This window comes from Phacochoerus africanus, chromosome 8, assembly GCF_016906955.1.
Source record: "Phacochoerus africanus isolate WHEZ1 chromosome 8, ROS_Pafr_v1, whole genome shotgun sequence".
NCBI lineage: Eukaryota > Metazoa > Chordata > Mammalia > Artiodactyla > Suidae > Phacochoerus > Phacochoerus africanus.
This window is the reverse complement of record NC_062551.1, coordinates 15,712,051-15,736,886: the sequence shown is the minus strand read 5'-3', so window position 1 is coordinate 15,736,886 and position 24,836 is coordinate 15,712,051. Positions and strand designations below refer to the sequence as shown.

General features: G+C 51.6%; 1 protein-coding gene across 1 annotated transcript in view; it reads left to right on the top strand.

Moving 5' to 3' along the window:
• ZFHX3 (zinc finger homeobox 3) overlaps window positions 1-24,836 on the top strand; it is a 248,141-nt gene that overhangs the window by 61,639 nt on the left and 161,666 nt on the right. The window contains exon 2 of the mRNA XM_047792856.1: window positions 17,325-20,104. Coding sequence (XP_047648812.1) covers window positions 17,371-20,104 — 2,734 coding nt within the window. The 5' untranslated portion in view covers window positions 17,325-17,370. The remainder of the gene's footprint in view (window positions 1-17,324; window positions 20,105-24,836) is intronic.

Genomic DNA, 24,836 nt, shown 5'->3' with positions numbered 1-24,836 from the left:
TAGCAAGAGGCCTTGCAGCTGAGTAACACTTTCCATCCCGGAGGCAGAAAGGCTGGGTAGTGAAGGCTTAGGAAAGAGTCCTTTTTCTAAAAAAAATTTAAAAAATTTAAAAAAAAATAAAAAGAAAAGAAAAAGAAAGAAAGAAAAAGAAAAGAAGAAAGAAGATTCCTGGTCCTTTGCATCTCCCTTCTTTCCCTCTCCCTCCCCTGAACCCTCGCCCTCAGCCTTGATATGCAGTTGGGTTGAAATTGTGCACGGCCTTTTCTGGCCTCCTTGTGAGGTCGGGGGCTTGCTGTGTGGTAGGCATACAGGACAGTGGCTTTTGCTTTTCTCCTTCCCCCGTCCCCTGCAGACAGACACCAAATGGATTACAGAAATTTCAGCTTCTCCCACTGACCTGTGACAGGAAACCAGATGGTTGGGGGGGAACCACTTGGAGCTGAGTTAAGGTTGGTGAATAGGCCTCTCAGAGCTGGTTCATTTTAACTCCTGGACTTCATGCTTCAATTATCAGTCCATTAAGAACGAGACTCCCCCTCTGTGTTCTTCCCCAAAATTCCCAGCGCCGGGTCCTGCACACGAGGCTCTGTGCGCATCGTGTGCTCGGGTGCAGAAGGGGGAACGTGGCGACACGCCAGCCCCGGCCCCTCTGGATCAGGCTTGGGGAGGGTGAACACTGCCTTTGGATCATCCTGCTGCTTCTGTGTCTGGAACCTCTCAAGTCCCCAGCTCCAGTCTGAGCCGAGGCCAGAGAAACCAGGGTGGGGGGGGGGGCGGTGCACGGGGCAGGTGAAGGTGAGAGAACCTGTTGGATCACCTGAGAGGAGCCAGTAGAGGTGAAATCGTGCCATCTCTCATCAGCGCCCCTAAGGTTCCTTTAACCAGTGACCTCATGTTGGTTGAGGGTGAGACCCTTGACTGAGATGAGCACGGCTCGAGGGGTACAGTAGGGATGAACCCAAGTGCAGGGTCCATGGTGTCCCTGGCACCTAGGGGCTCAGGGCAATTGCACGGCTTGCTAAAGATGCGCTGGCAATGGTTAAACCATGTTTGTTTCTCAAAGTGCAGTGGACGTCAGAGGTCATCCTTGGCCACATCTGGTTAATAAAGGGACAGATGCTGGCCTTAGAGCAGGAGGGCTCTGGAACGGGGCAGCAGCCTCCTGGATGACAGCATGGCTGCCGAGAGTCCGGCAGCAGGTGAAGTTCTGTGTCTTTCCCTGATGGCGGCCTCATGGTCACCATCCCAGGTTCTTGCTTTGCAAGCTGGTAGGAGCCCGTATTGATAGGAGGGATGCTGTGTATATTGTAGGCATTCAATAAACATCTCTTGAGTGAGTGAATAAAAATCATTAGAGTAGCTAGTGAGCTTTAGGCTCAGCATTATTCACAGGCGCTTACAACTAAGACCGACGTGGCCAGAACCCCAGTAGCCTCTCTAGTATTGGGGCCTAAGAAATTGGCCCTGTTAACTGGTCAGGTTGAAGTCCCCCAGCCTCAGCTTGGCTTAATGCTGGCATCTTGCGGAGCTGCAGGGACCGTTTCCACAAACCCTCTGCTGTTGAGGCGCTGTCTGAGATGAGGGCTGCTGGCTGGAAGTTTGGGTGGGACGAGCTGAGCTCTAGGGGTCCCGCTCCGGAGTGGAGTAGAAGTTCTTTAGGTGAACATGCGTCTTTCATGTTTGTGTGTTTGCTCGAGTCCGATTCTCCTCTCTCGTCTGAGACCCTTTGCACAGAGTCTGGCTCTGCATTGATCATTTCGTATGCCTTGCGCTGGCAGTTCTCCCCCAGGGATCAGACCGAACCAGGGTGTTCAGGAAGCCAATAAGGAGAAACGTGTAACCGCACTCATTCCCAAACTCCGTTGTTCAGTCTTCGTAGCGTTTGGATAAGAGACTTTCAAGCGTGATTAATCCAAGTCCTATTGACTGTGGCCTCGGTGAGTCTTCACAGCAGCTCTTGACCCGAGAGCAGCGTTTGGAGCAGCGAGAGGAGAAAGGCCATCTGGGCCATGTGTGTTGAGTTCGTGAGGGCATAATTGTTGGTTCTTTGGGTGGCATCTGGATGGTTGAGGAAGTGCGAACTCTTGGATCCTTAAACTTGAAGAAAAAGTTTTCCTTTGTTGTTTCCCCTAATTCCCAGGGCCGCTCTTTGAAGTGGCCAGTGGTAAATATGTCTCAATCTGTTTTTCTTGATTAAAAGTAACGGTGCACATAATCGGCTTCCTAATTACCGGGTGGGATTTGGAGAAGGGGCCGCAAGGAGGAGGACACGTCATAAAGTGTCACTCCCCCCACAAGCGGCACACCCACCCACTCACCGCCTAGTTGAGTTTTCAGCGTTGGAATTTGGAGGTCCTTGAAACACACTCACAGTGCAGGATCCGCATCCTCCTTGCATCCTGGAGTCCTCCGATGTCATGAGGGCTGCTGCTTCACTTTGCCAGGAGGGGGGAAACTGGAATTTAAAATAACTCCTTAGGGAGTTCCCGTTGTGGCTCAGTGGTAACAGACCTGACTAGTATCCATGAGGATGTGGGTTCAATCCCTGGCCTCCCTCAGTGGGCTAAGGATCTGGCATTGCTGTGAGCTGTGGTGTAGGTCGAAGACATGGCTGTGGCTGTGGCACAGGCCAGTGGCTACAGCTCCGATTCGACCCCTGGCCTGGGAACCTCCATATGCCACAGATGCAGCCCTAAAAAATAGATAAAATAACTCCTTAGGCTTGTAGGATTCAAGGACTACCTAATAGGGAAGGTGCTTCTCAGGTCTGCAGTTGAGGAGGCCGTTCTGGCGTGGCGTGGCCGTCTACGGTGGGCCCCTTTCCCAGTGCCGGCATAGGGGAGATGCTGGGTTCACACAACCTGGAGGGTATCAGCCCGGGCTCAGCCTTCCTGAGGCCTGGGGCAGACCCTGTGCCCTGGTCTGCCATCCCCTGGTTGTGCCCTTGCCAACTTGCCAACGGCTGGGCCTTCCAGCCTGTGTTCCTGCTTTGTTTAGTGGTGCCTCTTGCTCCCTGCTGCTTGAAAAGCTGTTTATGCTAACAAGCCGGGGAAGATCTGAAGACCTTGCTGTGCCTGCACTGGTGAGGGGCCCTGCGTGTGTGTGTGTTGCCCCCTTAATGAGCCTTCGAAGGGCAGCCCTTGTTTGTTTTGTCAGGGTGCCAATTCCGGAGCCTTGTGCCAGAGCGCGCTGCCGAGGGCGAGCCCACCATGTGGCTTTCTTCCCACCGACAGGAAAACACACTCCTTTTTCAAAGAGTCATGCTGGAGATGCACGTTGAAGGAGACTTTCCCTCCCCAGGGCTTCCCTGTCATCCGGGCACCGCAGGTGGCAGCCTTCCCGGAGGGCAGGACTTCCTCTATCCGGGAAGGTCGGGTGGGCTTTCCCAGGTGCTGCCGCGGGACCAGAGAACAGCAGCCGTGGCAATGACTACCTGTTCTCACCTTGATCACGTCCGTATAAAAGAAAGCTTAGGGCCCATCGGCGGCTGCTTCTACCTGCATTCTGGAAACAGCCAGTGTAAACAGAGACCCTGCCCAAGTTCCGTTTCTCCTGGGTCACTGCAGCTTTGAACCCCCCCAGTTTCTCCAGCTATTCAAATGAAATGTTCTGCTAACTGAGAACTACCTCCTAAGAATTCAGGAACCCCAGTAGACGCCTCACCTCTTAAACTAGTGAGCAGAGCTTTGCTCGCTCTTGCCATGAGGCAGAAACCTTGTGTATAGCCCAGACCCGATTCCCCTCACTCTCCCGCCAAATGCAGAATCGTGTTTAGGATTCGTGGCCTCCTGGATTTTTGTTTCCTTGACTGTCTGTTTAGGATGGCTGGAATCAAGGCTGCCTCTGTAGACTTCAGACCTTCCGAATTTTTGGATTAGGAAAATAATACATCTAACCCTGGAAACCACACAATTCTGAAGTACCGCCGGTGTCATTCCTGAACCTCAAAATTAGGATGAATGGGTCTTTGGTGATCAATTTATATGTAATGTTGAGATCAACACGCTCCCACCAGTGTTATTTCAGATGTTTCCTAGAAAGTATGCTCTTAGTCAGGTTTTTCTGTTCCTAGTATACGCTTAGCCCTGAGCTAGGAGATGAACAGAGCTGGAAGCTGACTTTTGCCCTCAAGCAGCTTCTGGTTCATTTGTAGAGATCAGAGTACCCAGGGTACAACAAAGAGAGATGGTCTTCGGGCCAGTGTGGTGGTGCTTGCTGTGGGGTCCAGAGAGGAGAGAGACATTAGTGAATGGGCTTGAGCGACAGGAGGGGAGCTGATTGCCTCCGTGGACCTGGGGCTTGTGTTTCTTTACAGGATGTCTGACGTGGTTAAATGTTGAAGAAGAGAGAGGACGTTCAAAGGGCTTGGGGCTGCAGAAAGAGAGGCACGGCTGCGTGAGGGTGAGGAGGCGATGGGGAGAGGGGAGGCGGTGGGGAGAGGCCCTGCCTTCGGAGACTTGAGAAAGATGGTTGATTCCTAGAGTGGGAGTCAGTTTAGCCTGTTTTCAAGGCAGACTGGAGAGCGTACGTTTGAATATTCGGGCCGTGGTCTCTTGCAAGGAAAGGCCCTGGGTGAGTTTGAGAGCGGGGAGGCTAGAGGGCGCTTTCCTTTCCGTTTTCTGGAATCGACGACGATGACGGTACCAGGAGTTCCATCCGGAGAGACCGGCGGTGGGGGAGGGACTGTTCCGTTTGGACGCGTTGAGCCACGCCGAGTGTTGGGTGATGGGAGGCCCGCCGCTGCAGACGTCTTGTGCTCTGCTGAAGGTTCGAGCCACGTATCCAAGCGATAAGTCAGGAATGGAAATTTTTGTTTGGGGAGTCAGGCCATCATTTCAGTAATTGAAACCACAGAAGTAGTTAAGGTAGTTGATGCACAGAGATAAGAGCAGGGGGCCAAGGAGGGGGGAACGTATGCTGGTGGTTAAATGCTGGAGAACAGAGAGGAGAGATGTCTGTGGCTTAAAGGAATAGGGAATTTTCTCAAATAACTGGAAAAGCACAGCCATGGAGAGCTGAAGGGAAGGGAAGGGGCCGGGCGTGGATAGAGGCTAGAAAGGGAGGCGGAGGGCCAGAAAACTGTGTCAGAGAAGCGAAGGCTGGGAAGAGTTCAAGGGGCTCGTCAGCCGTCTTGAATGCCAGGCTGATGGGACAAGAGGCGGGGAAGAGGCAAGGGTGTTGGCTGCCTGAGGAGGGCATCGGTGACCTTGGAGAGAGGGCCGGATCTCAGAGACAAGGGGCCCTCTCACCCCCAAAGCCATGTCGAGCCTGCGCTGCAGAGAGCCTGAGCCTGCCTTCTGGGGTGGGGCCTGGCGCCTGTGTGTGAGCTGTCACTGAGCTCTGCGGGTGGGTCTGCCGCACGCAAAGCCCGAGCGCCGTAGATGCCACGCGGTCCAAAAGCACACAGAGCTGGGGGAGCCACCTGGCTTTGGATGGTGGCCTGGGGCGGGGTGTGAAGCCATGGGTACAGTCTACTTGATGAAAGGCGTTGAGATCCCAGAGAAGGAGGGAGAAGCCTCGTGTGACTGGCGGCATGAGTGGTTAGACCCTCATGCAGGAGCCCCCGTGGCAGTGGCACGTGGTAGCGCGGCACGTGGGGGGGGCGGCCAGTGAAGCCCTCTAATCAATCGTCATGGAAGGGACCACACACCCCTGCCATAGCCACTACAGACAGTTCACAAAAGACCCATCAATGGTCAAGAAGGCTCTGCAGATGGGTTCTTTCTTACTAGCAAATAACATAAGTGGAAATGAGATGCCATAACTTGCGTGCCAAATTGACATTTTTTTAAAAGAACAAAATAATACCCACTATTGATGAGGGTGCAGGAAAACTGAGGCTTGTGTGCCAATGAACATAAGTTGGAAGGACTTTCCTAGAGGGCAGTTTGGCCTATGCCAGAAAGCCTTAAATATTCCTAGCTTTCGAGCCAGCAGTTAAACTTCCAGAAATGTATTTTCAGGAAACAGAGTTGGAATATTGTGGGTAAAAGCCTAGGTTTTAAAGTAGGAAAGAAAGCTTACAGGTTTTGAAGGCTGAGTTAGCTAGTATGTGACTCTTGTAAGGTTTAACCCTCTGAGCCTCGATTTCCTCATCTGTAAAATGGGCTGCTGCAAGGCTCTAATGAAATAATGTCTATTTTATTTATTTTATTGTTTGTCTTTTCTAGGGCCGCACCCATGGCATATGGAGGTTCCCAGGCTAGGGGTCTAATTGGAGATGTAGCCACCAGCCTCTGCCAGAGCCACAGCAATGTGGGATCTGAGTCAGGTCTGTGACTTACACCACAGCTCACAGCAACGCTGGATCCCTAACCCACTGAGCAAGGCCAGGGATCGAACCTGCAATCTCAGGGTTCCTAGTCATATTGGTTAACCACTGAGCCACGACAGGAACTCCATAATGTCTATTTTAAAAGTGCTTAGGAGTTCCCGTCGTGGTTCAGCGGAAACAAACCTGACTAGCATCCATGAGGACGCAGGTTCAATCCCTGGCCTTGCTCAGTGGGTTAAGGATGCGGTGTTGCCACAAGCTGTGGTATAGGTTGCAGATGTATATGGTATAGGACGCAAATCTGGCGTCACTGTGGCTGTCGTATAGGCTGGCAGCTATAGCTCTGATTCAACCCCTAGCCTGGAAGCTCCCATATGCCATGGGTGCAGCCTTAAAAAGCCAAAAAATAAAATAAAAAGTGCTTAGAGGAGTTCCCTTTGTGGCTCAGTGGAAACTAATCCAACTAGTGTCCATGGAGATGTGGGTTTGATCCCTGGCCTTGCTCAGTGGGTTAAGTATCCGGCATTGCTGCAAGCTGTGGTGTAGGTCGCAGATGTAGCTCAAATCAGGCATTGCTGTGGCTGTGGCATAGGCTATCAGCCATAGCTCCTATTTACCCCTAGCCTGGGAACTTCCATATGCTACAGGTGCAGCCCTTAAAAAAAAAAAAAAGAAAAAAAAAAAGTGCTTAGAACCGTGCCTGACCCTACTAAGTGGATGGTAAAAGAGCTTCCTCTTATCTTTATTATTGTGTTATTATATATGCACAAAGATTTATGAGAGTTTATTGCAGCATACACAGCAAAATATTAGAGATTGCCTAAATGTCCACTAATAGAATTTAGTGAAATTATGCTATGTCTCTGTAGGATGCAGTATCTATGTACCCATCAGTTCTAACTTAGAAAGAGTATGTCATGTCATGGAAAAACTTTAATGCCTAAATTAAGTTAAAGGGGCAGTCCACCTAAGGAGCCATGTGATCTGAGCTTGGTAAAGATGTGTAACTGTAGACATGGAGAAGAAAAAAAAAACCTGAAGCCTTTCTCTCTACCAGTGGCTCCCTGGCTGGTGGGATTATAGGTGATTTTTATTTCAACTATTGAGCTTTTCTACACTTACCCAGAATTTTTAAAAATAATCAACACATACTGCTTTAGCCAGATGAAATTATTTAAAATAGATCTACCATCACGAGATGCCAGATTGAAACTGTAACGGGCCAGATGGCACAATTTACATCACTTCCTAACTTCTGCTCCATAGCCCGACAGAAAAAAATAGAGAGATCAGAAATGGGCTCTTTTGAGAGGATTTTTTTAGGAAGTTGGAGGAGATAAAACGTTTGAGGTGCTGGCAGGGAACGCACTGACGTTGTCGGTCACATTAGTGGCGGAAGGTGTCCTGTTCAGCCGGGAGAGAACCTGGGATGGGCAAGGGTGGGGAGGGGGGGGGGAGGGACGCACCTGCCAGGTGGGAGGGGCTGTTGATGCACTGGGAGGGTCAGGCGCCTGCCTCTGGTGAAAGGAGGTGCTGCCTTGCATCGGGCAGGGGGATTAGTGCACTATGGAGAATAAATCCAGGTCAGGAGAGAACCCTTCAGGCAGATGGTGCAGAAAGGATGCTAGCCTTCTGTCCTCAGGAGATGGTGGCAAGGTCTCAGAGTAGACACTGAAGTAAGTACCTAAGAGTTGGGATACAGATACTCAAACAGCTGGTCAAATCACCCCAGTTTTTTTTTTTTTTTTTTTCTGGAATAACACAGAGAATAAGTATGAGCTGGGTAGTTTCACTTTTCGTTCCTGTATTCACGGGTTTGGTCATTTTTGAACGGTGGGTGTGCCTCCATATGTAATAACCATTCTATTTTCCTAAGTACCAGCTTGTCTGTTCCAACACCCACAGCCTGGGCTCCTAGGCCCAGCTCTGCTTCTGATCTCGCAGCTCCCTCCTCTAACCCCTCCTCGACTCCACCGCAGCCCAGAGTCTCGCGGTAGTTGTGGATTCCCTGCAGAATGGACTGAGCTAGCAGTTTTCACTTCCAGCCTGATTTATGTTCACGCTGGAAAGAGCGCAGATGCACTTATTAGCAAGCATGAAGCCCAGGGCCTGGACGATTCTCTGGGCCTTCTGGGCAGCAGTCCTCCTGCAACACAAGAGACCTGTTCGAGCATGTGTGTGTTCTCTGACCTCGCTCCCCATAGTTACAGAATAATTCTTAAGGCTACTTGGAAATTGCTACCAAGAGGCTGGAATCTCACCTATTTATGGCTTAACACTTATTGACTTACACGCAACAGCAGTATACAAATACAGTTATTGTATGGAGCACAGACTAGGATTGGATATGGTTCTTTGATTCCAAGCTAAACAGATGAGAGTATTATTTCTTTGCCCCTTGAATGAGGTTTCTACTTATCTTAGAATCTCGGTTGCCTGTGGCTTTTTTTCCCCCCCAAGGCCATGGAGATACTTTATTCATTGTGTGTTTCACTAATATGTTTTCATCTAGGTTAAGCGGTGCTCCCCCTCTGTAGGTTGCTGGAGTTGTTCGTTTCTGTGGTGGCTGCCCTTATCCTTTTATTTAGGATGGCTTTCACCAAGGTAGGGAAATCTGTCCTGAGTCAGGATCCTGGGTGTCTTGAGAGATACATTTCAGTGTGTGTCACTTGAAATTCTGCCCAAGTCAGAATGGACATTTGTCGTCTGCAGCCAGAGAGGCCTCTTTCTAGCATCTCTCGGCTGAAGGAAGGGGAGCCAAGGTTTCTGTTTCTGTCTGTCTGCACCTCCACATCTAGCCTCCTAGCCTCATTCCTCTCCTGAAGCTGTGCCAGGAATGGATTTCAGATGACCATACAGGCAGGGGAAGCGGGCCGGGTTGGCTCTTCATAGGTATCTTGGGGGGTTCCCCACGTAGCGTTCCTGCGCTGGACAGTTTCTTTTCTCCGCTGGCATCGTTTCAGGTGTATAAGAAAGTTACTGTGTTAGAGCAAAGACTTCTCACATACTTTTCACCCAGACCCCCTCATGTTAGCATTTTCTCAGTTCGGTCTGTATGGATGTGTCTTTTTGCCTGTAGGTACATACACACACAGTTGCATAGGTTTTTCCTAAGCCACTTAAAAATCGAGATATCATGCCCCTTCCCCGCTAAATGTATCAGCGCCGATTCCTTGAAAACAAAAATATTCTCTTGTGTAACCACACCTCCGTGATCAAACTTAGGAAATTAACACTCCTCTACTACTGTCACCCAGTGGACAGACCTTCATGAGATTTTTCACGTCGTCGCTTGCACCCTTTCTGGGAAAAGAAAATCCAGCTTATGCGTTCGGTTCATTGGTCATGTCTCTTTAGTCCCCTCTAAACAGTCTTTCCGCCTCCTGACACTGGCATTTCTCAAGGGCCTTGGGACACCTGGTAGACTGTCCCCAATTTGGGTTTGTCTGGGGCCCCCCTTATGATCAGATCCAGGTTTGGCATTTTCGGCAGCCGTGTCAGGGAAGGGGTGCTGTGTTCATCCCAGCGTGTCCTCGCAGGAGGCGCAGGATGGCGAATGGTGTCATCCCTGGGGGTCCTGACTTCCATCCCTGGTGAAGCACGATGGTGTCTGCTGGGTTTCTCCACTGGAAAGTTACTGTTTTTCCTTCTGTAACGAATAAGTGTCTAGTGGGGAAATCCTCTGAGACTGTGTAAATATTCTGTGACCACGCACACTTCCAGCCGCCAGTTTTAGGATCCATTGATTCTTTGCCGAATGGGCTGGTATGATGATGGTAATGAAATGGTGATTTTCCTGACTCCATTGTTCCCTCTGCATTTGGTAGTTGGAGCTCCCCCCTAGGGAAGAACGCTTCCTTCTCCCACGTTTTTTTTTTTTTTTTAATTTTCAAAAGAATGGAATGATGGGTTCTTATTTTATTATTGAGTTATAATCCTTGACCCTCATGTAGTTTCATACCTCAGATTGCCCCATGTTCAGGTAGGGGGAGTCCCTAGTACCTGCTCCCATGTCTGTTGGGGGTGTTCTTCATTCTTAGAGCACCGCCTTATGTTCGGGCTCAGAAAGATGCTCCAGGCTCATCTTGCACTTTGTCTGCCCCAGCCGGAGAACGGGCTCGTTCTCCAAGGAGCCCTGGGTCCCTTCAGAGGAGAAGTGAATGGTCACACTAGACATTTCCTCAGCTAAGAGAAAAAGACACAGAATGTGTCCAGGGGTCATCTTTTTTCCCCTCTCCAAATGTTCTCATCTCTCCCAATACCTTGATTTCCGCCATGGTTTTATTAAGCCCCTATTACGTCTTGGGTGTGCAGGATACAGAGATGAATGAGACAGGAAACCTGTTCTCAAGCTGCTCAGAGTCTAGTGGCCGAAATAAACTGGACAACAGGTAATTACAGCAGGGTGCTAACACCAGAATTGCGGCGTCGCCCTATGTGGAACTCTGTGGGGTCACACAGGAGGGGGTTAAAGCTGATGAGTTGACTGAGTAACCAGGATGGATGGACCAGGAAAGAATGGCATCTTCACCCTTCAGAGGACCCGAGGGGCTGCCCGCCGGACCCTCGTGGCTGTAGCACAATGCCTTTCTCCTCCATTCAGGGAACCTGAGCCTACAGGATTTCACAGGGTCAGCATTCCATTTGGGAACTTCAGTAATCTGGAGAAAGGTTTTCATTTACATTGAATTGACCTCTAATTCTTTATAAATTCCCATCATTATTCCTAGTTAAACCCTGAAGCTAGGACGAAGGTGCAGTAGCTAATCCTCGTGGTGTGTGGCAGGAGGGGCCTTCTTATGGTTCTGGATGGTTGTCCTGCCCTGCAGTGGGGACATCTCATTTCTGTGCTTGAGCTCATCATGGTCGGCCATTCCTTTGTCAGTACCCCCTCGTGGCTCACCACCTTTTTCCTGCAGACAAAGAAAACGATGGGGCTGTGATCCTGTAGATTTTCAACAGCTGGAGGTACACCTGCAGCCCAGAGGCCATACTTACATCTTTGGCCACTGTGTCAGCTTCCACTGGATTTGCAGTGAAGTAGTACCTCCAGGTATTTTTTTGCATGAGCTTCTGTTCATCCAGGTCGCTTCCATCCTCTCTCAGTTCATTGTGTGTTAAACACAAAGCTTCCTATTTATCCCTGCAAAATTTCATCTTATTCATTTGGGCCTGTTGTTCCGTCTTGGTCAGATCTTTTTTTCTTTTCTAGTCTTTTTTCTTTTTTTTCTTTTTTTTTTTTAAGTTTTGATTCCATCATTTGGCAGGTTAGTTAGTCCACTCAACTTTATGTGTTTGCAAATTGCTATATGTGCTTGGTCTCGCCTGCCTCTCAAGTTTTTGATTTAAGTGAAGGTTCCAGGGAGAAGGCAACCTTGAAGCATGTCCCCTAGACACACTGACCTTTGAGTGGGCACTTTAGGTGACTGAATCCTCCAGCTTTCAAATCAGGGCCCATTTTATTATCTGAAAGACAGTTTGCCACCCTAGCTACAAGGAAATGATACCACTTTGGAATCTGTTATTAAAATCGAAAGATACCCTCTATTGCATTTCTCGGATCATTGCATCTAAGTGAAGCTCTTTTTCAGCTTATTTTATGTGAATTTTCCTGCAGAATCTCTAGCTAATCGCTAATTCCTCAGGACTTTTTCTCCCCCAGATGCTCTTCAGCAACTGTTGCCTGTTGTGCTAAGACTGTGAGGAACTTGCAGTGTATAATCTACAATGTAGCCTTTAAAATCGAATGTCATCACTTCATCCAAAATGAGGACACCCCTCCCGCTTCCCCTTGTCTTGTCTTATGTGACTTCCTAGTGCCTTTCTACCCCTTCACGATGCACTTATTTGTTTGCGCGCTCTCCCCTGGAAGAAGGTAAGCGGAGACCTGTTTATTGTTGATTCCCTGGCATCTGACACAGAATAGGTACACAGTAAATACTGAATGAAGGAAGGAATATATTTCTTGGTTTATAGGTTCTGGAATCTGCCCCCCGACCCCTTTTCTTGAAAGAGGTCAGGATAATGGGCCTACCATTCAGTTCTTGGCAACTCTTCTATCCCTGTCTTCTGTATGAAGATATCCAGGTAAAGAGACTTATTTTGAACTCTGCTCCCCCTGCCACTCCCCACCGGGGGGGGGGGGGGGGAAATAAGGACGTGTGTATGAACTGGCAGTGTTCTGTTACATGGCAGTCTTTTTTTTTTTTTTTTTTTAATTCGCTGTACCCGAGGCATTTGGGAGTTCCTCGGCCAGGGATTGAATCTGCATCACCAGTTCCTTTAGCCCACTGCGCTGGGCTGGGGATGGAACCAGTGCCTCCATAGTGACCAGAGCCACCCCAGTTGGAGTCTTAACCCACTGCACCATGGCGGGAACTCCTATTACATGTCTTGACAGCACGTGATCCTAGAACGGTCCTGGTCCTGGTCCCTAAAGATGGAAGGCTAATGTGAGGTGTCCTGAAGCCGCCTTTGAGAAGCAGACGGTGTAGGAGAATGGCTCAGAACACAGATTCCACCGCCAGACCATGCTTTTGTTATTCTGGCTGCATAACCGGAGCAGCCTCGGTGTTCCCATCTTCAAAACGGGGATAAAAATAGCACCCATCTCACAGCAGGGTTATGAGCATCAAGAGGGCCTTACCATGATAACTGCACTCAACAGGTGATGGCTTCCCTTTAAAAGCTTTGGGCAATAAAGGCACAAAGGAGGAAGTGAAGTCACCCATAACCTTATCCCCTAGCAATTGCTGTTGTAAAATCACTTTTGATGTAAATCTCACGTATGCCCATATGCAGGTCTCTATTGGCTCTGTTCACTTAGCATCCTGTGTGATCATTTTCCCACGCCTGTGAATAGTTTCTTTAAAAAATATATATATAACATCCTATGGAACACCACATACTGTAATTTAGAGAGTCCCTTGTTTCCCCGGATTATTTCCCTCTGCTTGTCCTGTTCTAAATATTGCGATGAATAATCTTGGATCTCTCTGCATATCTGGATTGTTTCGGGGGTGGAGGAATTAGTGAGTCAAGAGGCACATGCGTTTTTGAGGCTCTTGATACCCTCGGCCGAATCGCCCTCCGGAAGACAGTGCTCCTTGGTCCCCCGCCCGCAGGCGGGGAGCACCCGGGAACCAGCTTTGCTTACCCGCCGCTTTGCTTCTCTCTGGTGATACTGCACAGAGGCAACAGTTTCTCGCCGTCTCTGCTCTCTTTGTTTTTCTTTTCTTCCCCTTTGTTTCCTTTCTTGGTTTTCTGCCAAACAGCCTCTTGTGAAAGGACCGCCTAATTAACCCTGTGCTAATTAACAATTTAAAATTACACAGTGCGACTGTTCGTGTTTAATTCTCCGGGAGCTGGAGCCACAGCGGGAGCCCCCTCCCCTTCCTAGTAGCTGCACCCCCCCCACCCCAGCCTCGCCGCCGTAACTGTTGCATGGAACCCAGTCTTGTCTCCTTAAAGGAATGTGATAACATCATCATATCCCATCTTCTCAGGTGAAAACGGAAAATGGGTGACTTTGTTACGTAGGGGGCGGTGGGGGGGCGGGGACAGCATAAGATGGTGGAGTTTTATCGTTTCAAACAGTCTTTGAAACATAAAGACTGATATTAGCAAAGACGCAAGGGCTTTGCAGGTAGGTTCCAAGGAAACGACCTTGTGAGGGGAGCAAGAGCAGGGGGCTCTCCAGAGAGATGCTGGAGCTTTTCTGTGCAGGACGGCTTCTTAGAAGTCAGGTGGAGGCGCTAAGCAGAGAATGCTTGAGCGCTGGATGACGCCCGTGTCTTCCCTTTAACTCTCTCAACCGGAGAGATGAGTTCTATTGACATCTAGCTGAATACTTAAAACTTCGCACACATACGCACACACACATGCAAACCCACGCCAGGTCCAGCATTGGTGGTTGCCAGCGGAGCGCGTCTGTACAGTGCGTCTGTGTTTAAAGGGAGTTTGGGGGTGTAAATGGCTGGAGAGAAGTGGGCTGCAGGAGGGGCGGAGGGTTTGGGGCGTGTGCCCTGGGCCAGGCAGTAGTGAAGGATGAGGAAGGGGTGCAGAGCCAGGGGTGGGGGGCCGCCTGTGAGAGCACGGGGACCTGCTGGGTTCCCAGGCTGCCCTCTGTAACGGAAGATCATTGATTTTACGGGAAACCGTGTTTACAGACAGAGTGCTGATCGACCTGCCGAGTTGACTTCTGCCTCCTTAAGTAAGAACTACCTTTTTCTTATTGACTGGCTGATAAACAGAGCGAGAGGAACTGCTGGCTGGCTGGGTGGGAGAGTGGTGGAGGGCCTGGGTCCTTGAGCCGAAGGATGGGGCAGGATTAAGAGAGTTCTTCATCTCTGTGCTCCGGTCCCCTCCTGTCCACCCTCACCCCTGCACCTGCCAGGGCCTGGTGGGTAAGCCCAAGCCGGACCCGCCTGGTTGCCTAGCAGCGCAGGCACCAAGCAGGGAGGAGCTGGCGACCTGGCGCTGATGTTGTCAAGCAGAGAGTGTCTCAAGCTTTGATAATGCACATCCCCTGGAGATTATGTTAAAAATGCAGATTCTGATCTGGGGTAGGGCCGAGGGTCTGTGTTTCTCACAGGCGTCCTGGTGAAGAGACGCCGCTCTCCTCTGAACCGCACTTGGCTTGGCAACAGTTGTGAGAGCTTCTGCCTGGCCAGCATGTGCTGAAGGGGGGCCCAGAGCAGGCACCTTAGATACGCAGCAGGATTCTTCTTTCCTGCCAGCCTCTCAGTGGGCTGTTGCCCCTGTAAAGGAGTGGGCCCCTGCGTGTCCCCTCTCACGGGGCTGGCAACCTGCCCTTGTCCACAGTGTCATCTTTTCTCAGCACCTTTGGCTGACGAATAGAAAACAAAGTTAGGTGAGTTTTTCCAAGTTGCAGTCCCTTCGCTGGGTGATTTGTGGAGGAGGAGGAAGAAGAGAGCAGAGCAAGAAAAGCCCACCAATTAATTGGTAAACGCTCGCAGGTTTCTCGGCCCAGTCCAGGCTGGAGAGGAGATTGGCTTCGCTGTCGATACAAGTCCCTGGTGAAGCATCAAAGCTGTTCTCCTTTATCAGCCGTGGCCTCCCCTTCCCGCATGTTCCTGTAACTTACCAAGCATTTATGACATTGATTTTACAATTGGGCTGTTAACCCTCCCGCCCCTTCAGGCCTGCCAACCTTTTTGGCCTGAGCTGTCAGTCAGATGTCATCTAGCCAATCATGCGCATCCTTAGGAAGGGCCACCCCAGGTTCTCACCTGTATCCCAGCTGAGCCTCGTGAGGAAGTCTCCGTGCCTCTGCTGCTGGGTTTGGTTTAGTGTAGTCATCTTTGTTTAAAATCTGCGTCTTTTCTAAGGCACATGGAACTTTGTTGGAATGGAGTTTGAGGTTGTAAACGGAGAAGTGGGGTGTGTGTGTGTGCCCCTGTGTGTGTATTTGCAACAAAACTTGACACGTTCTTCTAAAAAGTTATTTCTCCTGAGACTCCTGGCAAACCTGCCTTCCCTGTCTTTTCCCGAGGGGGAGCTGTTGGCTCATCATGGAGTGAGAATCAAGCAGTGAAGAAAGAATGGGAAGATGGGGGTTGCGGGGAAGAGGGAGACCAGGCCCAGCCAAACCTTCATCCTCCGTGTGTGAATGAGACGGTGGGTGGGGAGGCAGCCACGTGCTCTCCAGGAAGGCGGCACAGTGGAGCGGGTGGCCTGGGATTTGCAGGCGAACGATCCGGGCCGTGCAGGGCGCTGAGTTGCCTGGAGGAGCGGTGCCGGGACAGAAGAAATGATCCTGTGATGTTGCTGCCACAGAAGCAGAGCAGTGGCTGGTGTCTGATGCTTCCTCCCCGGGGACTTTTGAGGTCTCAGAGAGCACATTCAGCTCAGTGGCACTTTGGAGTCGGAAACGGAAAAGCCCCAGGGCTGAAGGACAGCTGCTTGGGTAGCGACTAATAACTAAGAGGCAGGTGTGGAAAGGGGGCTGGCTGAGCCCAGCTGCCATCTCAGCTGGCCGCGAAGATCCTTGACAGCCAAAAGCTCCCCCGCCCTGGTGGTGAGCAGGCTCCGTCCACACAGGGCGAGATCCTCTCCGCCAGCGCGGGCATCCGCCCACTGGGAGTCTGGGCAGGTCTTCCTAGAAGCATCAGGCTTACTCTTTGTACCTACGTATTTTGGGTCTGAAGCCAGTTGGGTCACAAGCAAGGGTGTTCTGTGGCTTGTGGGGAGGGGATGGGAATTGGGAGACGCTCCTTTCTCAGTGTCGGGTGGGCATTGGGCTCATTTTTAGATTTAGGCCCTCGGTTTAACTGTTGGTTAAATGGGATGACGTTTGCCAGGCTGGGAGAGGGTGAGGTTGCAGCTGTGGCCCCTTCTGGGGGCTTTGCAGAGCTTGTCCAGGCCTGCCCGCTTGTCCTTGAACCTTGCGACCCTCGAACTCTGTTGTGTGAACTTTTCAAACTAGAGATGTGGTCAGTAAGAGCAAGCGCACAACGCCGCCTCTGAATCAAATGGTGTGTCGCCGCCTAGGTTTCTCATCCTTTCGCTCGGGCTGCGAAGCCCTCCTGCTCCAGTCTTTCCATTTCCTGCGTTCCCCTGGCCCCCAGACAGCGCAGGGGGCCGGGGTGGCTCTGTACTGCCATCCGTATGTGACGGGGCCACTGTTGTGTGTCTGCCCTCCGAAGGGTCTGGTGGTTGGTGCGGCCACCTCCCCTGGGGCTCGTCTCTAATGCAGTGCTTGCAAAGAACGCAGATTCCAACCCGTCTCTAGGGGTAGAGCAGCGGACAGTCTGAAGACAAAGAGGGACTCTCCTGATGCCCCCTTCCCGCGCCCCTGCTCCTGCCCTGCACCCCGGCCGTCACAGCCTGGGGTGCCCCCCGCCCTCCGCACCTTGGACGGGGTGGGGCCATGGCTGGGGTCCCCGCTGCCCCGCGTCTCCGTTGTGGGTGTGGACAGGAGCCCGTTAGAGCGCCCCGTGCGGACCTGAGCCTCGGCCCTCCTAACCTCTTTCCTTTCTCTCTCTCTTCCCCCTCTCTCCCTCCTCTCCCCCTTGCCTCCGCCCTTCAGGTCCGATCCGTACTGGGTGCAATGAAAGCTCCACGCAGGCCTTACCATGGAAGGCTGTGACTCGCCCGTCGTCTCGGGGAAGGACAATGGGTGCGGTATCCCTCAGCACCAGCAATGGACTGATCTCAACAGCACCCACCTCCCCGACCAACCCAGTAGCATGGAGCAGCCCGCAAGCGAGACCCACGGGCCCCTGGACAGCCTGAGGGCCCCCTTCAATGAGCGCCTGGCGGAGAGCACCGCGCCGGCCGGCCCCGCCGCCGCCGCCGCCGCCGCCGCCGCCGCCGAGCCCGCCGGCAAGGAGGTCAGCTGCAATGAGTGCGCGGCCTCCTTCGCCAGCCTCCAGACCTACATGGAGCACCACTGCCCCAGCGCGCGGCCGCCGCCGCCGCCCCTGAGGGAGGAGAGCGGGAGCGACAGCAGCGAGGAGGGGGACGAGGAGAGTGACGTGGAGAACCTGGCTGGGGAGATCGTGTACCAGCCGGACGGCTCGGCGTACATCGTTGAGAGCCTGAGCCAGCTGACCCAGGGCGGAGGCGCCGGCGGCAGCGGGCCTCTCCCGTCGCTCTTTCTGAACTCTCTCCCCGGGGCCGGGGGCAAGCAAGGGGACCCTTCTTGTGCTGCACCCGTCTACCCGCAGATCATCAACACTTTCCACATAGCCTCATCCTTCGGGAAATGGTTTGAGGGCCCAGACCAGGCTTTCCCGAATACCTCAGCCCTGGCGGGGCTCAGCCCCGTCCTGCACAGCTTCCGCGTATTCGACGTGCGACACAAAAGCAACAAGGATTACCTGAACAGCGACGGCTCTGCCAAAAGCTCCTGCGTATCCAAAGATGTTCCCAACAATGTGGACCTGTCCAAATTCGATGGCTTCGTGCTCTACGGCAAGAGGAAGCCCATCCTGATGTGTTTCTTGTGCAAGCTCTCCTTCGGGTACGTCCGTTCGTTTGTGACCCACGCGGTGCACGACCATCGAATGACCCTGAGTGAAGACGAGCGGAAAATTCTTAGCAATAAGAACATCTCCGCTATCATCCAAGGGATTGGCAAAGACAAGGAACCCCTTGTCAGTTTTCTGGAACCAAAAAACAAAAACTTTCAACTCCCTTTAGTTTCCACCGCTAACCTCATAGGCCCCGGACACAGTTTTTACGGTAAATTTAGTGGCATTCGGATGGAAGGGGAGGAGGCTCTCCCAGGCGGCCCTGCCGCCGGCCCCGAGCAGCCCCAGGCTGGTATCTTGACCCCCAGCACCCTCTTGAACCTTGGCGGGCTCACCAGCTCGGTCCTGAAGACCCCCATTACCTCAGTTCCCCTGGGGCCCCTGGCCTCCAGTCCTACCAAATCCTCAGAGGGCAAGGACTCTGGGGCAGCAGAAGGAGAGAAGCAGGAAGTGGGCGATCCAGATTGCTTCTCCGAGAAAGCAGAGCCAGCCGAGGAGGAGGCGGAGGAGGAAGAAGAGGAAGAAGAGGCGGAGGAGGAGGAGGAGGAGGAAGAGGAGGAGGAGGAGGAGGAGGAGGACGAGGGTTGCAAAGGACTCTTTCCAAGCGAGTTGGACGACGAGCTGGAGGACAGGCCCCCCGAGGAGCCCGGGGCCGCGGCAGGTAGTAGCAGCAAAAAGGACCTTGCTCTCTCAAACCAAAGCGTTTCTAACTCCCCCTTAATGCCTAATGTGCTCCAGACCCTGTCGAGGGGCGCAGCTTCTACTAGTTCTAATTCCACTTCTTCCTTTGTTGTCTTTGATGGTGCAAACAGGAGGAATCGTTTAAGCTTTAACAGTGAGGGCGTCAGGGCCAACGTGGCAGAGGGCGGCAGGAGGCTGGACTTTGCTGATGAAAGTGCCAATAAAGACAATGCCACAGCACCAGAACCAAATGAAAGCATAGAGGGTGACGATGGGGGCTTCGTCCCCCATCACCAGCACGCTGGCTCCCTCTGCGAGCTTGGGGTGGGGGAGTGCCCGTCGGGGAGCGGCGTGGAGTGCCCCAAGTGCGACACGGTCCTGGGCTCCTCCCGCTCGCTGGGCGGCCACATGACCATGATGCATTCTCGTAACTCGTGCAAGACACTCAAGTGCCCCAAGTGCAACTGGCACTACAAGTACCAGCAGACGCTGGAGGCACACATGAAGGAGAAGCACCCGGAGCCGGGGGGCTCCTGTGTCTACTGCAAAAGCGGGCAGCCCCACCCTCGGCTGGCGCGAGGCGAGAGCTACACGTGTGGTTACAAGCCTTTCCGCTGTGAGGTGTGTAACTATTCCACAACTACCAAAGGCAACCTCAGTATTCATATGCAGTCCGACAAGCATCTCAACAACATGCAGAACCTGCAGAACGGAGGCGGGGAGCAGGTCTTCAGCCACACGGCCGGGGCGGCGGCAGCGGCAGCCGCGGCGGCGGCGGCCGCGGCCAATATCGGGAGCTCCTGCGGGGCCCCCTCGCCCACCAAACCAAAAACCAAACCCACCTGGCGGTGCGAGGTGTGTGATTACGAGACCAACGTGGCCAGGAACCTCCGCATCCACATGACCAGCGAGAAGCACATGCACAACATGGTGCTGCTGCAGCAGAACATGACGCAGATGCAGCACAGCCGCCACCTGGGCCTCGGCAGCCTGCCCTCGCCCGCCGAGGCCGAGCTCTACCAGTACTACCTGGCCCAGAACATGAACCTGCCCAACCTGAAGATGGACAGCCCGGCCTCGGATGCCCAGTTCATGATGAGCGGATTCCAGCTGGATCCCGCCGGGCCCATGGGCGCCGTGACTCCTGCTCTAGGTGAGGCTGACTCCGTGTGTGTTTGTTCTGATGATGGGCGTGAACCCGGGGGCAGCCGAGAGTGGGCCGAGGTCCTCAACAGGCCGGGTTGATTCTCTCGAGCCCCGTGGCTGCGGTGGAGTCTTACTTTCTTGAGAGTTGCTTTGAGCATCCAGCCATCACATCTTTTTCTCAAGAATCCCCGAACTCTGGGTGAGCCTGTGGAAGATGGTATGCGTTCAACAGAGACACAGTTACACGCCAGCTCCACGGGCCGGGATTAAAATTTAAGGGTTTCCTCTTGGTTTTTGGCCTCTGGTCACCTCTCCTTTCTGTTCCCCATTCCCTGTTTCTCTGTCCCTTCCTTGATTTGAAAAATCACGACAATTCCCCGAAACGTGTGGGTTCCATTAAACGTTTGTTGAAATGTACAAGAAACTCTAGCTGGCGCTTTAAATAGGGACAGTCATCTGTAGAAGAGGAACTGGAAATTGTAGCGTACCTTAGGAAGCAGGCCGAGGCTGGTTGTGAGCTGAGCGGGAGTCACCCAGACACCTCTCTCAAAGCTCTCCGCTGTTGTCACCAGGATCTCGATGAAAGAAAGAGACCCGTTCTTTCTCTCTCTTACTTCCCATGAGCTGCTGGTGAGGAGCCTATCTGGGAATTAAACAGCCCTAGAGCACCATGAGGAGTGGTGTGACAGATGAGAAATGAGTAAATGCTCAAAGCGTACCTTAAAGAAGGCTAAGGTTTTCCGTCAGATCCTGGTTAGCGGAGTCTTGGTTGCCATGGAGAACATGGATCCATGTTGAGTGAGTTGGCACTCTTAGCAGTTGGCTCAGTAGAGCTAGGAGGGGACCAAGAGGATAGGGTCAGCATGCTAAAAGCCGCGAGTCTGTGTTCCAAGCATCATGAGCACTTCTGGCGGAGAGCTTCTGCAGCAAGAATATGTACAAAACGGTTTGGTGAGGAGCAGTGTGATGCCTGGGTCCCTCCTGCCCCCCATTGCCGGTGCCTCAGACGGGCACTGCCTCGTCTCCATTCCTGGACCCCACCAACCTCCTGGGACCGGCAGGGATGTCCTGAACGAAACGGGATCCCCTCACTGACATGGGAGTAAGTTGTTCTCGGCAGTGAAGTGTGTGCAAGTACCTTTATCCCGGAATGGCTTAGGTTAATGCCAGAGGGCTAAACCTCACCCGTTGGCACATCTCTGCGTGGTGTTTTAGTGCTAATTGCTGCTGATGAGTTCTATTTCATAGCACTTAATTTGTTTTTCTTGCCCTGCATTTAAATTTGAATCCTTGCTACTTTAATCTTGTTTTCTGTTGTGGAACATTGACCTGTTGATCCTTTCTTACCAACCAGTTTGAGGATGTTTTACTCGCTGGTTAATCGTCTTATTTGTCCCCAGAGTGAACCACAGGGGTTGTACACCGAGGCATGGCGTCAGTGCTCTGAGTTTTCTTTTTGCAAAGCCAGTGGGAATTGGGGTTTTCTTGTCTGGAGATTTAAAATCTTGGGGGAGGCAGATTTTGGAGTAAATCAAGTATAATGTAGGTGGAATGAAGACACAGAAAATGGATGGGTTCATACTGGGTCAAAGTGAGGACTTCTTAATTACCTTGAAAACCAGTAATTCTGACGAAGGCTTGAATTGAGAAGGAGAGAAATATTTTGCTTTTAACACCCACTGTCTGTGAGTCTGCGGGACGCCGTGCCTTACTGGCACATGGCAGGTGCCAAAGGCCTAGAAGAATGAATGCTTGTCTTCTGTGATACATAGAAGATCTGGATTTTTTTTTTCAATCCCCTAGAAATTTTTAATCAGTTTTTTTTTTTATTATTCACATACAGTTTTATGATGTGTCAATTTCTGCTGTACAGCAAGGTGACCCAGTCATATATATATATATATATACATTCTTTTTCTCATATTATCTTCCATCATGTTCTATCACAAAACATTGGATATAGTTCCCTGTGCTATACAGAAGGACCTCATAGCTTATCCATTTGAAAAGTAATAGTTTGCATTTACCCAACCCCAAACTCCCACTCCCCCTCTCTCCTTCCTCCCTCTCCTTTGGCAACCACAAGTCTATTCTCCGTGTCTGTGAGTTTCTTTTCCGTAGATAGGTTCATTGGTGCTATATTGTAGATTCCACATATATGTGATTTCGTATGGTATTTGTCTTTGTCTTTCTGGCTTACTTCACTCAGAATGATAATCTCTGGTTGCATCCATGTTGCTGCAACTGACATTATTTTGTCCTATTTTATGGCTGAGTGGTATTCCATTGCGTATGTGTACCATTTCTTCTTCTTCTTCTTCTTCTTCTTCTTTTTTTTTTTTTTTTTGCTTTTTAGGGCCAAACCTGCGGCCTGTGGAAGTTCCCAGGCCAGGGGTTGAAGTGGAGCTACAGCTGCTGGCCTCCAACACAGCTACAGCAATGCAGGATCTGAGCCACCTCTGCAGCCTACACCACAGCTCACGGCAACGCCAGATCCTTAACCCCCTGAGCGAGGCCAGGGATCCAGCCGGCATCCTCATGCATCCTAGTTGGCTTTGTTGACCGCTGAGCAAAGAAGGGAACTCCCTGTACCACATCTTCTTAATCCATTCATCTTGCTGATGGACATTTAGGCTATTTCCATGTCTTGGCTATTGTGAATAGTGCTTCAATGAACATAGGGGCGCATGTGTCTTTTTAATTGTGGTCTTATCCAGATATACACCCAGGAGAGGGATTGCCAGATCGCGTGTTCGTTCTTTATGTCGTTTTCTGAGGAACCTCCATGCTGTTTTCCACAGTGGTTGTATCAGTTTACATTCCTACCAGCAGTGCGGGAGGGTAATCTTTTTCTCCATGCCCTCTCCAGCCATTCTGACCCATGTGAGGTGGTGCCTCATTGTAGTTTTGATTGGGAAGATTTGGATTTTCTTTCTTTCTTTTTTTTTTTTGTCTTTTTGCTATTTCTTTGGGCCACTTCCGCGGCATATGGAGGTTCCCAGGCTAGGGGTCGAATCGGAGCTGTAGCCACCGGCCTCCGCCAGAGCCACAGCAACGCGGGATCCGAGCTGCGTCTGCAACCTACACCACAGCTCACCGCAACGCCGGATCGTTAACCCACTGAGCAAGGGCAGGGACTGAACCCGCAACTTCATGGTTCCTAGTCGGATTCGTTAACCACTGCGCCACGACGGTAACTCCTGGATTTTATTTCTTAAAGACAATAGAGTTCTTCCTTCCAAAGACCTTGTCTAGGTAGCCAAGGAGGACCCTTGAATTTACAGTGTCACTGCTTATCCGCCGAGGTGAGTCTCTGGACACCTCCTGTGCCTGCCTGAAGCCCCGAGAGCCAGCTAGATGGAGTGTGAGCAGCAGATAGGTTATTTATTCTGGAAAGTGGCGTGGGTGTGGGTAGGATAGGATGTGATCTCTAGGGTTCATCATTTGAGTTGTGGGACCTCAGCAGAAGCCAGCACATGCAGATGGAAGGAGCCATCCCTTCCGGTTCTGGCTGCAGTTCTGTGGACCTTTCTTGAGGCCTCTGTGAGGGGGCCGTGGGCATTACTGGCCTGTGGGCTCTACAGGAGGACGTGGTTTTTTGTGGACTTCACACCTGTTTGCCAAGTTAAGTTCTCCTTCGCCCTTTGACAGGCCCTTCTCCTTTGTCTTGGCAAACAGATGTTGATGCTGGGGATGCTTTCTTTCTCGAGGCCCTTAGGGGAAAGGTTGCCCTCCTTGGTTTGGTCTGGTTGGATCTGCCCCCCGTTTGCAGAGAAGATGTTAGACTTGAGGCCGGATGAATGCCCTTCCAGACATCCCTTTGGACTAAAGTTTAGTACAGCACCAAGGCACAGGTAGCTTGCTGAGGTGTCCACATGTTCCCTGGGCATCCAGCTGGCCACCGGACACCTGCACCAGCTGAAAAGCTCGTCTGAGCCTGCTTTTGCTGGTAGACAGTGTCTTAAGCCCTGGGCTTCTCTGAGGAGGTGCTCATGGGCGGACTCACGTGCCAGGTGTCAGGTGTGTATGGGGGCGGGGCCACTCCTCTCCAAGAGCACCTGTGCGCCGTGCCTGCGGAATAAGCCCCCACACAGCTCCAAATGTGGCTTGGGTGAGGTTCCTCTACTTCTTGGGGGCTGAATTAGTCCCTTTCCTCCGTGGATCTGTAGGATTGCAAGCCCTGGGTGTGTTTCTCCAGGGTATAGTTTTCGAAGGGAGCTGTGGCTTGCCGGTCACCCTCATTTCCCTGCTTCTCTGCTTCTCTCTTTGATTTGCATTTCATTTTAAGAGCTTGGGATGGGAAGAGGGACTTATTTCCTCTGCATGTTCCGAGGACTTCTCATTTTCACTCAGGCATCTGGCAAGTGACAGCTGAATTTCTCTTCAGAGCGATATTGATGTGCTGAGGTTAAATTTAAAAAGTGAAGACGATTTGATGCTTCAGGTGGTCGGCATCAGAAACAAATATATGTTTGCTCCTTGCCTTACCCTCCGGGCAGTTTTTGCGTTCACTGAACAGTGTGGATGTTTCCTGGATGCTGCCTGGCCTTCGTCCCCATTAAGGGATAGAGCTTTTAGGCTCCCCCCTCCCCCGCCCTGCTTGTTTTCTCTCTTGTCCTATAAAGAGTGTCATAGTTAGGCTCCTCTCACCAGGGGAGATGGCAAGAGAGAAGACAAGCAGAAAGCTTCCCGAGTCTTCTGGAATGTGTGCGCAAAAGATTTCTGTGGCTTTGCCAGAC